This window comes from Tachyglossus aculeatus, chromosome 21 (assembly GCF_015852505.1).
Source record: "Tachyglossus aculeatus isolate mTacAcu1 chromosome 21, mTacAcu1.pri, whole genome shotgun sequence".
Taxonomy (NCBI): domain Eukaryota; kingdom Metazoa; phylum Chordata; class Mammalia; order Monotremata; family Tachyglossidae; genus Tachyglossus; species Tachyglossus aculeatus.
Genome location: NC_052086.1, coordinates 71,394,685 through 71,414,262, shown reverse-complemented (window position 1 = coordinate 71,414,262; position 19,578 = coordinate 71,394,685). Strand labels below are relative to the sequence as shown.

The 19,578-nt window shown below is 46.2% G+C and overlaps 1 protein-coding gene across 1 annotated transcript; it reads left to right on the top strand.

The window, feature by feature from the left end:
• The first annotated feature begins 1,906 nt into the window (after positions 1–1,906).
• MPV17L (MPV17 mitochondrial inner membrane protein like) lies at positions 1,907–14,195 on the top strand. Its single transcript, XM_038763712.1, has 4 exons — positions 1,907–2,213; positions 6,579–6,649; positions 13,618–13,647; positions 13,967–14,195. Exons 1-4 carry the CDS (start codon positions 1,907–1,909, stop codon positions 14,144–14,146), a joined length of 588 nt encoding a protein of 195 aa, XP_038619640.1. The 3' UTR covers positions 14,147–14,195.
• The last annotated feature ends 5,383 nt before the right edge of the window (positions 14,196–19,578 follow it).

The window sequence follows — 19,578 nt, the reverse complement described above, 5'->3', positions numbered from 1 at the left end:
TTTTCATCTTGAAGGAATATCTCCATTGTAAATCTAAAGGCAGCACATATATTCTTTAATCTTTTTTGCACCATCGCTGTTTCTATCAGACCCGGCCTTTTCTCAAGGCCTTTCCAACTGACATCTTTCAATAGCACTACATTCTCTAAGTGAGGGGAGGAGAGGAGAAACATAATCATTTACTGGTTCAACAGTGATACGATACAATTCAGTTTCTTAGGAGTAGGTAAGAATGCCTGTGCGAGTAACTCAATCTTTATGTCAAGGTACACTTGAGAAGTGCGTATTGTTTAAGGGCAGTCCACCCAGCAATCTGATAGATTTTGACTACTGTATTTAGAAGCCCCAAGGTGAGAAACATTGCCAGCCAAAACGCCACACTGAATTTTTGTAACCTATTTTCCTGGGGTTGAATTAAAGGGAGTAAGAAGAAGAAAAGTAGGATTTTTCCCGTTGTCGACACCTAACCCTCTCTCGGCAAACATGAGCCAATTTCTGTGAGGAACTGAAATGAGAGGCTTATTGTCTGATCTTAAGCTCTTTTAACATGGCCCCTGTCGCTTTAGTAGTGAATCGAATAAGGAGTGAAACAGGGAAGGCAGAAATAATATGGGGAAAACGGGGTGTAGGTAGGGAAAGAAAGTTTCCTGAGCCTGGTGGGCCTGGTCTGGCGGAAACAGAGGGGTTGGGCAGCCGCTTAAGACGAAGGGCGGAAAGCACGGGAGAGGAGATGGGCTCGGAAGGCCTAGGATTACAGAAAAGTAGACTTGAAAGGGCAGAGGGGGTGAGCATGAAACAGGGCCAGATGGAAGGGAGGAGGTTTCCAGGGGTAAAAGTGGCAGCAGGAGGAGGTGAGAGAGGGAGTGGGGGGTAGGGGGAGGTGAGGGCAGGTCTGGCAGGGGCAGGGGAGGGACAGAGGGAGAGGGCAGGACCTGCTGCTGCAGAGGAGGGGCAGACGGTGGGGGTGGGTGCTTTAGGGGCAGGAGGGGGTGGAGAGAGGGGGCAGGGCTGGTAGGGGAGGGGCAGAAGGAGGCAGGGAGCAGAGGTGGGAGAGGAGCCGGGCAGAGCGTCTGTGGTTGTCGGAGCTGGAAGGGCCCCGGGGCCGCTGTCCACGCCACAGCCGGCTTTCTCAGGTCCAGAGGTCTGGGGGTCCTGGGGATCCAGGGGCCCAGGAGTCCAGGAGTCCAGGGGTCAGAGGGTCTGGGGATCCAGAAGTCCAGGGGTCCAGGGGTTCAGGGATCCGGGAGTCTGGGGATCCAGGGTTCTGGAGATCCAGGAGTCCAGGGGCCCAGGGGTCTGGGGGTTCAGGGGGTTGGGAGTCCAGGGGTCCAGGAGTCTGGGGGTCCAGGGGCCCGGGAGTCTGGAGGTCCAGGGTTCAGAGGGTCTGGGGGTCCAGGAGTCCAGGAGTCTGGGAATCCAGGGGTCAGAGGGTCTGGGGATCCAGGGATCTGGGAGACCAGGAGTCCAGGGATCCGGGAGTCCAGGGGCCCAGGGGTCAGAGGGTCTGAGGATCCAGGAGTCCAGGGATCCAGGGGTTTAGGGATCCAGGAGTCCAGGGGTCCAGGAGTCTGGGGATCCAGGGTTCTGGGGATCCAGGAGTCCAGGGGCCCAGGGGTCTGGGGGTTCAGGGTGTTGGGGGTCCAGGGGTTCAGGAGTCAGAGGGTCCAGGGATCCAGGGGCCCAGGAATCAGGGGTCAGAGGGACTGGGGATCCAGGGATCTGGGGAGGAATCTAGGGGCCCAGGGATCTGGGAGTCGTTCAGGAGTCCAGGGGCCCAGGAGTCTGGGGATCTAGAGATCCAGGGGTCTGGGGGTCCAGGTGTCCTGGAGTTCAGGGGTCCAGGAGTTCAGAGATCCAGAGGTCTAGGGGTCAGAGGGTCCAGGGGTAAGGGGGTTACAGGGTGCAGATGGGCTGGTATGGGTGGGCATGGGGGTTGGCACGGCGGTGGCCGTGGCCGGCGAACGTTGCACTGTATGGCTCGCTGTTCTCGGCCGGGGACGCAGCGCAGCAGCGGCTGCGGGGCGGTGAGCAGGACTGGCAGCGGACGCGGTGCGTGGCCCTGGTGGCCTTTGGCTTCCAAGGCCACTTCAACTATGCATGGCTGCAGCTGCTGGAGCGCGCACTGCCTGGCCGTCGGCCCCACACTGTGCTGGCTAAGGTGCTCTGTGACCAGCTGCTGGTTCCTCCAATAGCCCTAGGCGCCTTCTACACTGGTGAGACAACATACGGTGACCCTGGGATGCGTCCATCCTTCCACCCACCCATCCATCCATCCACTTGTTCATCCATCCATCTGTCCACCACCCCCTGCCCATCCAGCCATCCATCCACCCGCCCAACCACCCATCCACCCACTCATCCATCCATCCATCCATCCATCCATCCATCCATCCATCCATCCACCCATCCATCCATCCATCCATCCATCCACCCACCCAACCACCCATCTACCCACCCATCCATCACCACCACCCTCTCATCCAACCATCCATCCATCCATCCATCCATCCATCCATCCATCCAACCATCCATCCATCCACCCGCCCAACCACCCATCCACCAACCCATACTTCCACAACCACCCTCTCATCCATCCAGCCAGCCATCCATCCATCCACCCACCCACCCATCCATCCATTGTAGGTTCGGGTCCTGAAGAGCAGTGTGGCCAGCTGGGGGCACGGAGGTTGGATGAATGTGTGGGGTGCGTTTTTGTGTGTGTGTTTGTATGTAGTTGTCCTTTAAACTGACGGCAAAATTCACCTATGGGTGCCATTCACCCGTGATTGCCTGCGTGGCTGAAAAACCATTGCAGGGACCCACAGTCCTGGTCACTTTGCGCCCACATGAATCAATCAATCAATCTCTCAGTCAAGGCTTTCTCCCGTCGTGCTGTCTTGTTTGTTGTCTGCAGGACCTCGTGTTCTTTTCGCTTTGGTCTCCTAGTTTCTCTATCCTCCCTCAGTTTCCCTTTGGAAAGATCTGCTTTTTTTTTTTTTTTTTTTTGGCTGCCGTGCGTTCGGCTGCCCTGTGTACTTGGACTGACTTCCAGTGTCCAGTTGGCGGGAAAGATAGCCCCAGGTTCTGTTTCCCCACATCCTTAAGACATGTTCCCCATCCTCTTTGCCTTCGCTTTCCCAAATTCAGTTGGCCATAGAGCAGCTGTTTGGGTGTCCTTGCTGTCACCTTTCCTCCTGGTACCTTCCACCCAGGGCAGCTGCATTGAGGTGAGATTGAAGAACATATAGAGACGGTCCCTACCCAACAGCGGGCTCACAGTCTAGAAGCGTCCTCCACTTTTCTGCTGTGTGACCTTGGGGAAGCCACTTCACTTCTCTGCGCCACAGTTCTCTCATCTGTAAAATGGGAATTAAGACCATAAAGCCCAAGTGGGAATTGGGCTGTGTCATCATCAATCGTATTTATTGAGCGCTTACTATGTGCAGAGCACTGTACTAAGTGCTTGGGAAGTACAAATTGGCAACATATAGAGACAGTCCCTACCCAACAGTGGGCTCACAGTCTAAAAGTGGGTTCACTGTCCAACCCGATTAGCTTGTAACGACCCCAGCACTTAGGACAGTGCCCGGTAGTTAAAAAAAAAAAAAAGGAGAGCTACTTTTCCCTTAGTGTATGAAGCAGTGTAGCCTAGTGCAAAGAGCATGGGCCTGGGCATCAGAGGACCTGGGTTCTAATCCTGTCTGCCGAGGGAGCTTGGGCGCATCACTTAACTTCTCTGCGTTTCAGATACCTCATCTGTAAATTGGGATGAAGACTACGCTCCCTATGTCACAATAGCTTCAGAAAGAGAAAACCAGTAGCCCCGCTGAGGAGTTCTTGAGTGGTTATGCAAGGGAATTAGAAAGCTGTGAGTCAGCACCCTGGGATTTTCTGTTCTCAGATCTGTTATGGTTCTTGGGGCAGCGGACTTCTCCTTAGGAGAGCTGGGTTTACCCTTTACGAAGTTAGAATGATTTTATTTCTGCCCCCTAAATCCCAAAGCTGAAAGAACCAGTGTTTGATGAACACTTTGACCTCGGGAATCTCACCAGGTTAGAGGAGGTCCCCTGCCTCTAACTTTGGTGATAATTTTTTTATTCCTTCCTTCCTTCATTGTCATATTTATTTATTTATTTTATTTGTACATATTTAGTCTATTTATTTTATTTTGTTGTCTGTCTCCCCCTTCTAGTCTGTGAGCCCGCTGTTGGGTAGGGACCGTCTCTACGTGTTGCCTACTTGGGCTTCCCAAGCGCTTAGTACAGTGCTCTGAACATGGTAAGCGCTCAATAAATACTATTGAATAGATGAATGAATGGAAGAACCAGTGTTTGATGAGCACTTTGACCTCGGGAATTTCACCAGGTTAGAGGAGGTCCCCTGCCTCTAACTTTGGTGATAATTTTTTTATTCATTCCTTCCCTCCTTCATTCAGTCATATTTATTTACTTATTTTATTTGTACATATTTATTCTATTTATTTTATTTTGTTAATATGTTTTGTTTTGTTGTCCGCCTCCCCCTTCTAGACTGTGAGCCCACTGTTGGGTAGGGACCGTCTCTATATGTTACCAACTTGGACTTCCCAAGCGCTTAGTACAGTGCTCTGCACACAGTAAGCACTCAATAAATACTATTGAATGGATGAATGAATGAAAGAACCGGTGTTTGATGAGCACTTTAATCTTGAAAATCTCGCCAGGTTAGAGGAGGTCCCCTGCCTCTAACTTTGGTGATAATTTTTTTATTCCTTCCTTCCTTCATGCAGTCATATTTATTTATTTATTGTATTTGTACATATTTACTATATTTATTTTATTTTGTGAATATGTTTTGTTTTGTTGTCTGTCTCCCCCTTCTAGACTGTGAGCCCGCTGTTGGGTAGGGACCGTCTCTATATGTTACCAACTTGGACTTCCCAAGCGCTTAGTACAGTGCTGTGCACACGGTAAGCGCTCAATAAATATGATTGAATGAATGAATGAATATATATTTATATATATATTTATTTATAGAGAAGCAGCGTGGCTCAGTGGAAAGAGCCCGGGATTGGGAGTCAGAGGTCATGGGTTCAAATCCCGGCTCTGCCATTTGTCATCTGTGTGACTTTGGGCAAGTCACTTCACTTCTCTGGGCCCCAATTACCTCATCTGGAAAATGGGGATTAAGACTGTGAGCCCCCCATGGGACAACCTGATCACCTTGTAACCTCCCCAGCGCTTAGAACAGTGCTTTGAACATAGTAAGCGCTTAATAAATGCCATCCAAAAAAAAATAAAGAGCTGGGGAAAGTACAACAATAAATGGTGGCATTCCCTGCCCACAATGAGTTTACAGTCTAGAACTGGGGAGACAGACATCAATGGTGCTTGGCACATAGTAAGCCCTTAACAAATACCATACATATCTGTAATTTTATTTATGATAATAATAATAATAATGGTATTTGTTACAGGCTTACTTAACAAATACCATACATATCTGTAATTTTATTTATGATAATAATAATAATGGTATTTGTTAAGGGCTTACTATGGGACAAGTGCTTGTCTAAGGAAATCTGGTTGGACACAGTCCCTGTCCCACATGGGACTCACAGTCTTAACCACCATTTTACACTTGAAGAAACCGAGGTTCTGAGAATAATAATAATAATAATGATGATAGCATTTATTAAGCGCTTACTATGTGCAAAGCACTGTTCTAAGCACTGGGAAGGTTACAAGGTGATCAGGTTGTCCCACGGGGGGCTCACAGTCTTCATCCCCATTTTGCAAACGAGGTAACTGAGGCCCAGAGAACTCAAAGTCACACAGCTGGCAATTGGTGAAGCCGGGATTTGAACCCATGACTTCAGACTCCAAAGCCCGTGTTCTTTCCACTGAGCCATGCTGCTTCTTAAGTGACTAGCCCAAGATCGCATGGCAGACATATGGGAGAGCTGGATTAGAACCCGTGTCCTCGGACTCTCAGGCCCGTGCTGTTTCCGCAGAGGCCACGCTGCTTCTCCAACAATTATGATGATGATATGCAATTATGATGATGATATGACGACCCTGAGAATGAACATTGCATTTTTACCAGCACCATGAAACTCTCAATGCCACTTTAGTAAACATTTACATACTGTGCTTTTTGGCTCTGTATTCTTTTTCCACCCTACTTTCAGTCCTACAGTATTTATCTGTAATTTATTTTAATGTCTGCCTCCAGCTCTAGAGTGTAAACTTCTTGTGGATAGGCAAAGTTTCCATCAACTCTGTTATATATTATACTCTCCCAAATGCTTAGTGTTGTGCACATAATGCCCACTCAAGAAATATGACTGATTAAATTAAGGCCTCCTGTTACTATCTTCTGTTGGTCCAGAAAGCACGGAAGCCCAGAGATGATTGTAGTTGATGTTGGAGGCGGGAATCACTCAATCAGTCAATTAATTATATTTATGGAGCGCTTACTTTGGGCAGAGCACTGTACTAAGCGTTTGGGAAAATTTTATAATGTGAAAATAGTACGTTCCAAAAGAGTGATATGAATCTTTTAGGTTCTTATTGTGACTGTGTTTGTTTTGCAATCAGGTATGAGTATCCTACAGGGAAAAGAAGACATATTCTTGGATCTGAAACAAAAATATTGGAGTACCTATAAGGTGAGTCAGACAATGCTTTCTAATCCTGGTTTTCTAAGTAAATCAAATGAAACATTTCCTAATTTTTAAGGTTGGTGAAAATATGGCAGTGTAAAGACATAAATCTGACGGAATCACAGACAAAATTACTTTTTTTGCTAAGATCCATATTTTTTCAATGGTATTTGTTAAGGACTTACTATGTGCCAGGGACTGTACTAAGCGCTGGGGTAGATACAAGCTAATCAGGTTGAAAACAGGCCATGTCCCACGTGGGGGTCAGTCTTAATGCCCATTTTACAGATAATAATAATAATGATGGTATTTATTAAGCGCTTACTATGTGCAAAGCACTGTTCTAAGTGCTGGGGAGGTTACAAGGTGATCAGGTTGTCCCACGGGGGGCTCAGAGTCTTAATCCCCATTTTACAGACGAGGTCACTGAGGCCCAGAGAAGTGAAGTGACTTGCCCAGAGTCACACAGCTGACAAGTGGCGGAGCCGGGATTTGAACCCACGACCTCTGACTCCAAAGCCCGGGCTCTTTTCCACTGAGCTACGCTGCTTCTCTAAGATGAGGTTACTGAGGCACAGAGCAGTTAAATGACCGTTCAAGGTCACCAAGCAGATGAGCAGTAAGGCCGGCATTAGAACCCAGGTCCTTCTGACTTTCTGTTGATAGGTGCAGCTAGAAAAACTGCCTGAACTGACACGTCAGAGAAGGAGCCAATATAAATTCTTTGATTAAAGCCCTGAATTAACCTTCTCCACAATTGCTGATTTGCTTACGTTACTTAATTACTCTTTTTCATAGCATTAATTGGCCTTACAAATGGCAGGAGCCATGTTTTTTCAGCCAGTTGTATTTATTGAGCGCTTACTGTGTGCTTACCATGTGCAGAGTACTGCACACAGGTAAACAGACACATTCCCTGGCCACAATGAGTTTGCAGTCTTGAGGACTGTTTTTTCCCTAAAGAAACTCAGTGATTTTAAGAGGACCTTTCTGAATCGGTTGAATCGACGTTAAGGATGTGGGACAACTTGGATAGCAACTGATCTGACCCACCCCATAACTCGAGGCCTGTTGAATCTCAGGAGTGCGGGGCCTGATCCTCAACAGAAACCCAACGGGGCTCAATCTCATTTATGGTGGGGAACAAAAGGGACGGGGAGAGCGTTGGATCGGGAATGTTCGGTTGGGGATGCGGGCATTTGCCAATGAAAGAAGCTGCGATGTTGGGAATTGTAATCTCTGTAAGCTTCTGTGTTTGCCCCACGTTTGTTTCTGCGTTTTCATCGTGGACACTCCACTCCTCTATCGCCAACCTACTCCCTGTTCCTTGATCTCATCCGTCCCTCGACCTGTCCCTTGCTTATATCCTTCTTCAGGCCTGGAACTCCCTTCCCTTTCCTATCCTACAATCCACCCCTCTCCCTTTTAAAATCCCATCTCCTCCAAGAGGTCTTCCCAGACTAAGCCCTCACTTCCCCTATCCGCTCTCCCCTCTGCGCCAATATGTACTTGGCTGGATTCCCCTTAATAATAATAATAATAATAATAATAATAATAATAATAATAATAATAATGGCATTTATTTACTATGTGCAAAGCCCTGTTCTAAGCGCTGGGGACGTTACAAGGTGATCAGGTTGTCCCACGGGGGGCTCACAGTCTTAATCCCCATTTTACAGATGAGGGAACTGAGGCACGGAGAAGTGAAGTGACTTGCCCAGAGTCACACAGCTGACAATTGGCAGAGCCGGGATTTGAACCCATGACCTCTGACTCCAAATCAATCAATCAATCAGTCATATTTATTGAGCACTTACTGTGTGCAGAGCACTGTACTAAGCGCTTGGGAAGTACAAGTTGGCAACATACTGACAGTCCCTACCCAACAGTGGACTCACAGTCTAAAAGGGGGAGACGGCGAACAAAACCAAACATACTAACAAAATAAAATAAATTGAATAGATATGTACAAGTAAAATAAATAAATAGATAGAGTAATGAATATGTACAAGCTCTTTTACACTGAGCCACGCTGCTTCTCTGCTGCTGCTTAAGTACTTTGATCCTCACCCCGGCCCCAGAGCACTTAAAAAAATATCCTTATATTCTACTATATCCCCTGTCTTTATGGTTTAGTTGATAGAGCATGGACCTGGGACCCAGGAGGTTCTCCACCACTTGTCTGCTGTGTGACCTTGGGCAAGTCGATTCACTTCTCTGGGTCTCAGTTACCTCATCTGTAAAATGGAGATTGAGACTGGGATCCCCACAGGGGACAGGGATTGCGTCCAGTCTGATTTGCTTGTATCGACTCCCGTGCTAAGTACGGTACACAGTAAGTGCTTAATAAAAACCGCAATTACTATTATTGTTATTATGATTGTTTGTTTCCCCCTGTAGATCGTAAGCTCTTTGTGGACAGGGATCGCGCCTATCAACTCTGTTGTACTGTCCTTTCCCAAGTGCTTCATGCAGTGCCGTGCACACAGCAAGCACTAAATAAATACCATTGATTGCTTGACTGATTGTGTGATTTTTCATACGAATGTTGTGGTGTGCAGTGTGGATGCACAAGAGAAACTGCCATCCTCAGAGGCCAAAGTGCGGAAGCTGGGCATCCCTTTCCCCCCCGACTCCGGCTCTGGCCTTCCATTGTTTGGCAGTAGCCTTCGCTCAAGGGCTAGGCTTGGGCCTGGGTTGTACAACTGTGGCCACTGTATGACTGATTTTACAAATGCACACGATTATGACCGATGGGCAACCTAGAATCTTTTCACGCTTATTTCCCTCATCGGTCTCATTAGCAACCATAGCCACCGTTCACAGAGCTCCTCTCTGTCAATGCCACTGTCGTTTGGCCTTTTTAAGCAGATGGATCCCAAATTGGCATCTCAAAATGGTTGCCAAGCCGCACTGTGGGGCGGGGGGGCGGGAAGGAATTGGCATTTTGCATGCAGCTCCACAAAACTGAGCTACTAGCCCTGTCTCCTGAGGTATTTCAGCAAATCCAGGCCCTCCCTCTTCACCTCCCTCCCTTCCCACCCATTCTCCCCTCTCTCCTCTGTCATGGGTGTAGTGGGAGATGACAGGGGTTCTAGATTCATTCATTGAGCGCTTACTGCGTGCAGAGCACTGTACTAAATGTGTGATCCATGGCAAGGGTCTCAGGAGTTACCCCTCCACGCCAGAAGTGGTGAATCAGGGATCCTAGTAAGAACAAGTATTAGCATGCCGCTCTCAGAGGTAGGTGGATATGCTGGAGTTAATGGCCCTGAGATTGATGAGATGCTGCAAATTAAAATCATTGATTGTAGATAACAGTAACATTTGTTCAACCTCTAACAAATGCGAGTCCAGAATTCCAATTCATTCGGTGACTCCGACATAGTCATCTTAATCTTTGAACTTCACTCATTCATCCATTCAATCATGTTTACGGAGTACTTGTGGAGCACTGTGCAAAGCCCTTGGGAGAGTACAATACAACAACAGACACATTCCCTGTGATCTTCCCATTTGTAAAATAGGAGTACTAGCCAATAATCTCACAGAGGAGGCCAGGGATGTACTGATAGGTTAGAAAATGGGTGTCCTCTTCAGATTAGAGATTAAAAACCCTACCTTGGTCCCACGGCACACTCCAGTTATAGTTCCATCTCTCTCCTGCCATTCCTTTCCAAACTCCTCAAGGAGTTCTTTGTACCCATGGTCTCCATTTCCTTTTCTCCAATATTCTCCCTGACTCCCTGCAGTCTGACTTCCTCCACCTTTGCTCCGCTGAAACTGCCCTCTCTAAAGTCACCAATGACCTCCTTCTGGCCAAGTTCAATGGCCTCTACTCCATCCTAATCCTCCGCAAGTGGACCACCCGCCTCCTCTGGGAACATTATTCAACCTTGGCTTCATTAACGCTGTCCTCTCCTGGTTCTCCTTCTCTCTCTGGCCTCTCCTTCTCTGTCTCTTTCACGGGTTCTTCCTCTGCCTCCCACCCTCTAACTTTGGGAGTCCCTTGAAACTCAGTTCTGGATTCCCTTCTAATTCTCCACCTATACCCACTCCCTTGAAGAACTCATTCGCTCCCTGGCCTTCAACTACCATCTCTATGCAGATGACTCCCAAATCTACTTCCCCAGCCCTGATCGATCAATCAATCATGTTTATTGAGTGCTTACTTTGTGCAGAGTACTGTACTAAATGCTTGGGAGAGTACAATATAACAAAGCTGGTGGACAATGTTCCTGCTCACAGTGAGCTTCAGTCTAGAAAGGTGATCTTTCTCTTTCTCTGCAGTCTCTCATTTCCTCCTGCCCTCAGGACATCTCCACATGGATGTCCCACCCAAAGCTCAAACTTAACACATTCAAAATAGATCTCATCTTCCCACGCAAACCCTGTCCTTCCCCTGACTTTCCCATCTCTGCAGACATTACCACCATCCTCTCTGTCTCACAAGCCCATAACCTTGGCATTATCCTCCCCTCATCTCTCTCATTCAACCCGCATATTCAATCTGTCACCAAATCCTCTCGGTTTCACCCTCATAAACATCCCTAAAGTCCACCCTTTCTTTTCCATCCAAACTGTTACCTCGTTAATCCAAGCATTTATTCACTGACCTCCTGGCCTCCTGTCTGTCCCCTCTGCAGTTCATACTTCACTGTGCTGTGCAGTTCATTTTTCTAAAAGCAGTTCAGTCCACATCTCCCCACTCCTCAAAATCCTCCTGTCTACATCAAATAAAATTTCTTACCTTCAGCTCTAAAGCACTCAGCCATTATTCTCCCTCCTGCCTTACTGTACAGATCCCTCACTGCAATGTAGACTGGACACTTGGCTCCTCTAAAGCGAACCAATTCCCTGCACCTCAACTTTGTCCATCTCATTGCTGGCCCCTCGCCCACATCTTCCCCCTGGCCTGTCCCTTCCCATTTAGATCCAACAGGCTTTGCCTATCTTTTTAGTCTTACTAATATCCTCCACCGTATTCACTTTTCCTTCTGCTTCACTTAAGCAGTCGGATCTTCAACCGTTAAGTCCCCCCACCTCTAGTGCCATTTTCCATCTGTAATCTATTTTAACATCCGGTCCCTCTCTATGCTCTAAGCTCCCTTGTGGGTAGAGATTATGTCTACCAAGTCTAAAGTACTGTATCGACGAAGTGCTTAGTACAGTGCTCTGCCCACAGAAGTGCTACATAAATACCATTTTGGGATCGATCGCGACTTCTCAACTATAAATCAAAGCAGAGCTGTACAAGGTAAGGTTTTTGGCTCTTGAAGCAAAGTCCTGCTTCTCGCCGCCTCCCACCTCAAGGTTATTTTTGGTTTTCAAGCGTGCCCGTTGTTTTTTGAATGTTGCTGCCACCCCTCTAAGCAGTGAAGGCAGCAGCAGAAGGAGCCGTTTACGCTCCCTGTCTGCACACCCCCTACTTCCTCCAACTCTCCCCCAGCCTTTTCCAACCTCCTCGCCACCCATCCTCTCTCACGCAAGTACCATCCTCCTTCCCTGAAGCTGCCAACCCAGCTCCTCAGTGCAAGGATTTGAATTCTTCCTTCTCCTGAGATTCACTCCATGCCCCAGCTGGGTTCTCCTCCCGCTCTCCCTCCCTCTTCCCAGCGGGATGGAGAAGGGCCATCTTTTAGTCAGTTGGTCAGTCAGTATTTATTGAGCCTTACTGTGTGCAGAGCACTGTATTAAGTGCTTTGGAGAGGACAATATAACAATAAACAGACACATTCCCCACCTGCAATGAGCTTACAGTCTAGAGCGGGAGACCGACATTAACAAAAATAAATAAATTACAGATATGTACATAAGTGCTGTGGGAACGGGAGGGAGGAGAAATAATCAATCAATCGTATTTATTGAGTGCTTACTGTGTGCAGAGCACAGTACTAATAAAGGGAGGAATAAAGGAATAAAGGGAGCAGGTCAAAGAGTCCTAGAAGGGAGCGGGAGAAGAGGAAAGGAACAAGAGTCAGGGAGAGCCTCTCGGAGGAGATACACCTTCATTAAGGTTTTGAAGGAGGGGAGAGTCATTGTCTGTTGGATTTGAGAAGGGAGAGCATCCCAGGCCAGAGGCAAGATGTGGGCTAGAGGTCGGCGGTAAGATAGAAGAGACTGAGGTACAGTGAATAGATTGGCATTAGAGGAGCGAAATGCACAGGCTGGCTTGTATTAGAAGAGTAGCGAGGTGAGGTAAGAGGGGGCAAGGTGACTGAGGGCTTTAAAGCCTACGCTAAGGATTTTCTGTTTCATGCAGAGGTGGATGGGCAACTACTGGAGGTTTTTGAGGAGAGGGGAGGTTCTTGAGGAAAGGGAGGTCCTTCAGGGCTACCTGACATGACAAATGCATTCAACACATTTGCCATCTGGTCAGCGTGGGCGGGAACCAAAGCGCTGCTTCAGCTTACAGCTGCATACAATTAAAAAATAATAAATGGAGAACCAGATTTTTAAAAAACAAAGTAGTGAACTCCATTGCTTAACATTTTGCAACTCTTTAGGGTCACCTGAAGCCAACACTTTAGCAACCCACTCGGTATTTTAATTTATAACACTTTTTGCCCCATTCTACCTTAATTTATTCACCTTTCAAAATAAGAGGGGATTAGAATCTTAAAATCATCGGAGTACATGACAGCAAATGTAGATTTCAAGTGTTGTATGACTCAGGTCGGTAGAGCTGAAAAATTAGCTTAGGACGAGTAACAATTTATGCTAAGGGAATAAAGTCCAGAACAGTTGATTTTGTTTATTTTATTGTCTGTGTACTTCTTGGGAGTAAGGTTGTTATTAGACTGTTGGTTTTTGGTGATTGTTTGAAAGGCTAAATAGTGAAGCGGTTCAGGTTTACCATGCGGCTTTATCTAAACCAGCAAGAAATGTCAAACTGGCTAACAAAGCGCTTTCTGTTTTAAATGAATCTACGTGTTTTTTTTTTAAATAACAATAAGCACTTTCCTTTATTTCAGATTGGTCTGATGTATTGGCCATTTGTGCAGGTAAGTGTACATTCAGCAGTAACCTTAGCGTATATGGAATCGGAATAACGAACAGCACCTGTATATATGTATATATGTTTGTACATATTTATTACTCTATTTATTTTACTTGTACATATCTATTCTATTTTATTTTGTTAATATGTTTGGTTTTGTTCTCTGTCTCCCCCTTCTAGACTGTGAGCCCACTGTTGGGTAGGGACTGTCTCTGTATGTTGCCAACTTGTACTTCCCAAGCGCTTAGTACAGTGCTCTGCACACAGTAAGCACTCAATAAATGCGACTGATTGATTGATTGAACTGTTTCTTTTCATCCCAGGTTATCAATTTCAGCCTTGTTCCGGTTTATTTGAGAACAGCTTACACAGGACTCTGTGTTTTCCTCTGGGCTATCTACCTTTGCTATTCACAACAAAGTGGTGATGACACAGTACCGTCAACTTCTGAGTGGCCCCACGATAAAAAGACCAGTGAAGTTGAGAACACACCAGAGAAATGAGAATGTGCTTTTTTTTAACAAAGTGAATAAATTTCTGTCCTAAAGGACACTGAGCAAATATTTTCTCACTGGTTGCTGTCTGTAAAAAATGAAGCTATGTGTCCTATGTTTTAGACTGAGCCACGCTTGGGTCCAAAAATCTCCGTGGCCTTTCGCAGGTGGAGGCATCTTGATCTGGGAGGATGGGATTGTGGTTCCAGGCTGAGCAAATTAGTACTTGGGTGGGGGTTTCCCTGGGAGCTCCTGGGGGGTTCATCCTAAAAGCTCACGAAGATCAGTGAAGTTGGGCGAACTCAGCCCCTGTGCATGACAAACGCTTACTGATGATGATGATGGCATTTATTAAGCGCTTACTATGTGCAAAGCACTGTTCTAAGCGCTGGGGGGAATACAAGGTGATGAGGTTGTCCTACATGGGGCTTACAGTCTTCATCCCCATTTTACAGATGAGGTAACTGAGGCACAGAGAAGTTAAGTGACTTGCCCAAAGTCACACAGCTGACAAGTGGTGGAGCCAGGATTCGAACCCATGGCCTCCGACTCCAAAGCCCGGGCTCTTTCCGTTGAGCTACGCTGCTTCTCCATTCGTGTTTTCTCTTTAGATTTCCCACTAACAAGAAGGACGCCTGAAAATTGGCCTTCAACCTCAAGAGCGAGCATCCACCTTGGCACCTGAACCAATTTTCCTCCTTGGCAACTCATCACTCTTAACACCCTCTTCCTTCAGCTCCATCCTTAGAGGCTCCTCCGCAGGGCATATTCCTGCCATGCACGGAGTTCGCCAGTTATGTTTTCAATTTTCACCACGCTTTAACGTGGGGATCGCTTGCGTGGAGAGCCATGTTGGCACAAGGCGAACGGATCCGGTGAGTAGCAAGCTGAGCGCTCTACCCGAGTGCAAGGGACTGATTATGTCTGCTCTGTCGAGACCAAACCTGCAGAAATATGATATTTTCTCGGCTTGGGAGTATGAACTGAAAGGCCTCCTCAACAAACCCCTCCCTAAACAGGGTTTCCACTCACAGCGATGTCCCATAAATGATAGTTTCCTTGCTTAACCTGAACTCAGCCCGAAATGGTAGTGAGGGGGCTCTTCGGAGCTTCCAAACCTGGCTGAGCCTACTCAAATTCGGAGGAAATCTGGAACCTACAAACAGGGCCCAGTCCTTCTAGCCCTCAATGAATATTTCTTTGAAGTCTGGAAGAGCGGAAACGTTTTTATTCTGAATGGCAATCAGATTTTCCTACAAGATTTTTTCTTTCTTTAAAAAATACGTTTCTTTATTACATGCAAGAGGTACAGGGCTATTCTTGCTTTGACTTACCTAATCTTTTGTCTAAACATGACAAATTACAATCTCACTGTGAAGTGAAGAAACTTTTACAATCCCTTCCTTATTGTTCTAATAATTGATGTTGGTAGAGCAACTCGAAACTATGAATACGGCATTTGAAGATTTACTGATAGGCTGGGAAAAGGCAAGAGGACTATAACCATGAATATTTATTGTGAGGTAAAAATGAATGAAAAAAAATATTAGTGAATGCATACCTCCCCCCTCCATCCCCCTCGCCTAACCTCCTTCCCCTCCCCACAGCACCTGTATATATGTATATATGTTTGTATGTATTTATTACTCTATTTATTTTACTTGTACATATTTATTCTATTTATTTTATTTTGTTAATATGTTTGGTTTTGTTCTCTGTCTCCCCCTTCTAGACTGTGAGCCCGCTGTTGGCTAGGGACCGTCTCTTTATGTTGCCAACTTGGACTTCCCAAGTGCTTAGTACAGTGCTCTGCACACAGTAAGTGCTCAGTAAATACGATTGAATGAATGAATGAATATCTTTTCTCTTTTGGAGGTTATAGGAAATGTTTCACCACAGACCCTTAATAATAATAATAATGATGACATTTATTAAGTGCTTACTACATGCAAAGCACTGTTCTAAGTACTGGGGAGGTTACAAGGTGATCAGGTTGTCCCTTGTGGGGCTCACAGTCTTAACCCCCATTTTACAGATGAGGTAACTGAGGCCCAGAGAAGTGAAGTGACTTGCCCAACGTCACACAGCTGACAATTAACAGAGCCGGGATTTGAACCCATGGCCTCTGACTCCAAAGCCCGGGCTCTTTCCTACTTGAGCCACGCTGCTTCTCTGCTTCTTAAGCCAGATTGATGACTTCTAGGCCACTAAAGAAACTGGTGGAAGTTTACAAGAACCTCTGGTCAAACCGTTTGGTAGGTTTCAAGTGAAAAATGTACCCCCAGTTTGGTAGCTGGGGATTTTGTTTCCAAAATTCATGGGTGGATTGGGGGCCTGGATGGGGCCAAGGACCAGGAAGAGAGAGGGGAGTGGGACTAAGATGGGGGAAAAGAAGGACAAAGGGGAGAAGAGGAAAAAGGGTGAAAGAGAAAAGGTTACTGGAATCTGAATAATGAACTATTTCTTTTTGTCACAGCTTAGTTTACCAACTTTAGCCTTGTTCCTGTTCATTTAAGAAGGTTTCCATGGGACTCTGTGTTTTCCTCTGGGCTGTCTACCTTTGCTATTCACATCAAAGCAGTGATGAAGCGGCACCATCAAATAAGACGACTAGTGAAGTAGAGCACTCCAGAGAACTAAGGATGTTATTTCACCAACTGAATGAATTTGCCCTCGCCATCTTCGGCAGCTGCCTTCCACCACTGCTACGATGAACCACTTGTCTGCTGTGTGACTTTGGGCAAGTCGCTTCACTTCTCTGTGCCTCACTTACCTCATCTGTAAAGTGGGGATTAAGACCGTGAGCCCTACGTGGGACAGGGACCGTGTCTGACCTGATTAGCTCGCATCTATTCCAGCATGTAGCACAGTGCCTGGCACATAGTAAGCGCTTAACAAATATCATCATCATCATCATCAATCGTATTTATTGAGCGCTTACTGTGTACAGAGCACTGTACTAAGTGCTTGGGAAGTACAAGTTGGCAACATATAGAGACGGTCCCTACCCAACAGTGGGCTCACAGTCTAAAAGGGGGAGACAGAGAACAAAACCAAACATACTAACAAAATAAAATAAATATCACAGTTGTGTTCCACCAACCCAGCCTGGGTCAGGCCAGTTGAGCTGGGGTTTCTCCTTCTGCCCAGGGGGCAGGGGAGAGTGGCGGCCCTTGTTCAACTTGTGAGATGGGCTGGGGCTCGGCCTACTTTTTGCTTTCACTGGAGTCTCTCCCGAATTCCCAAATGTAAGACGCAGAAGGAAGAGAAAATGTGCTTTCTTTTAGGAGCTGATTTTCCATTATAAACTGTATCTAGCCCTTAAAAATAATAATTCTGGAATTCGTTAAGCCCTTTACTATGTACTAAACACCGGGGTAGATGCAAGTTTAAATCCTCCTACTCTGCTTAAAAACTTTGGTACTGTCTGTATTTGACGTATGTCAACATTCATTTTACAATCTCAAAATGATCCCGAGGCATTTAATAAGTGTCGTTTTAAACCACTTTTCTTTGTATCTAAATTATGGATTGTTTGCATTGTTTTTTTGAAGCGGTTATTGAAAGCATAAAGTTATTTTATATTCAGTCATTCATTCATTCAATCGTATTTATTGAGCACTTACTGTGTGCAGAGCACTGTACTAAGCGCTTGGGAAGTACAAGTTGGCAACATATAGAGACAGTCCCTACCCAACAGTGGGCTCACAGTCTATATTTGCATTATAATTCATAATGCAAAGCCATCTAAAGAAAATGTACCTTATTGCTTTCTGGCTATGAATGAATACCTAGTAATACTTTTAGTTTCAGTCTTTAGAATGAGTTTGGAATGGGGATTAGCATTGCATGTGTGTCCTTGGGAGTAAGACGGCTCACGAAGAACGACAGATGGTTTGCTAGAGTGCACGATGCACGATGAAGCATGTTATTTGCCAAAGATCTGGTGAAAATGGTGCTTTTACAGACCAGTAGGCAATTAGTAAAACACCTATTTCAGAAAATGATCAGCAGAGCTAGGGAAAAAAAGAAACACTATTTTCTAGAATGCAAACAGCTCCTGAGTTGCACATCCTTAGCTGGGGCTCCCAGTGTTTCACGGGGATGGAAAAAGAAATGTTTCTCAACTCTCCCTCTCCCCACCTATTTCAATGTGCTGGGTGTGACTGGGGAAGAGAGAAGAAGGAGACTCAGCCTGGTTTCCAAGTGCAATTTCTGGGCAGTCTTCACCAGCCCACTTTCACTCAATTATATTTATAAAGCACTTTGTGCAGAGCACTGTACTAAGCGCTTACGTTTAAGCCCAATTCTGCTTCTGTGTGGGGTGATCTCTACATAGTCCCTCTAGACTGTAAGCTCGTCATGGACAGGGATCGTGCCTACTGACTCTGTTATATTGTATTCTCCCAAGCGCTTAATACAGTGCTCTGCACAGAATAAGCACCCAACAAATAGGTTCGACTGAATGATTGATGCTTTTAATGCGGGCAAAGGGCTGGAAATGATCTGATCCTACCTCTCTATCAGAGAATGCTGATCTAATAATAATAATATTAATGGTGGTATTTGTTAAGCGCTTACTACATGCTAGGTCCAGTATTAAGGACTGGGTGGATACAAGCAAATCGGGTTGGTTACTGACCCTATCCCACATGGGGCTCATAGTCTCAATCTCCATTTTACAGACGAGGTAACTGAAGCACAGAGAAGTGAAGTGACTTGCCCAAGATCACACAGCAGACAAGTGGCCGAGCCAGGATTATAGTCTTTGACCCACTGACTCCCAGCCTGTGCTCTATCCATTAGGCCAGGCTGCTTCTCTAATTAGAAGGGGAAAATCACAGCACCTATTTCGTTTGACTTTCACCAGTCGCTGAAACCCACAAATTTTTGGAGTGCTCCGCTCTACTCTGGGCCTTGGTCTTGGCCTTTGGGGACAGGGGCCTGGCTTCGGGCCCTGAAGCCCCCTCCTCTCTCTCTCTCTCTGTCTCTGCCTCTCTCTCTCTATTTCTCTGTTTTCCTGTTTGTCTCTGTTTCTCTTTCTGCCTTTTCCTGTTTGTCTCTCTCTCTGTCTCTGTCTGCTTCTCTGCCCCCTCTATGTTTCTCTCTCTCTCTCTCTCCATTTCTCTATTTCTTCCTCTCTTTCTCTGTCTCTGTCTGTTTCTCTGCCCCCTCTCTGTTTCTCTCTCTCTCTCGATTTCTCTATTTCTTCCTCTTTTTCTCTGTCTCTCTGTTTCTCTGCCCCCTCTCTGTTTCTCTCTCTCCATTTCTATCTATTTTATTTTGTTGATATGTTTGGTTTTGTTCTCTGTCTCCCCCCTTCTAGACTGTGAGCACACTGTTGGGTAGGGACCGTCTCCATATGTTGCCAACTTGGACTTCCCAAGTGCTTAGTACAGTGCTCTGCACACAGTAAGCGCTCAATAACTACGACTGATTGA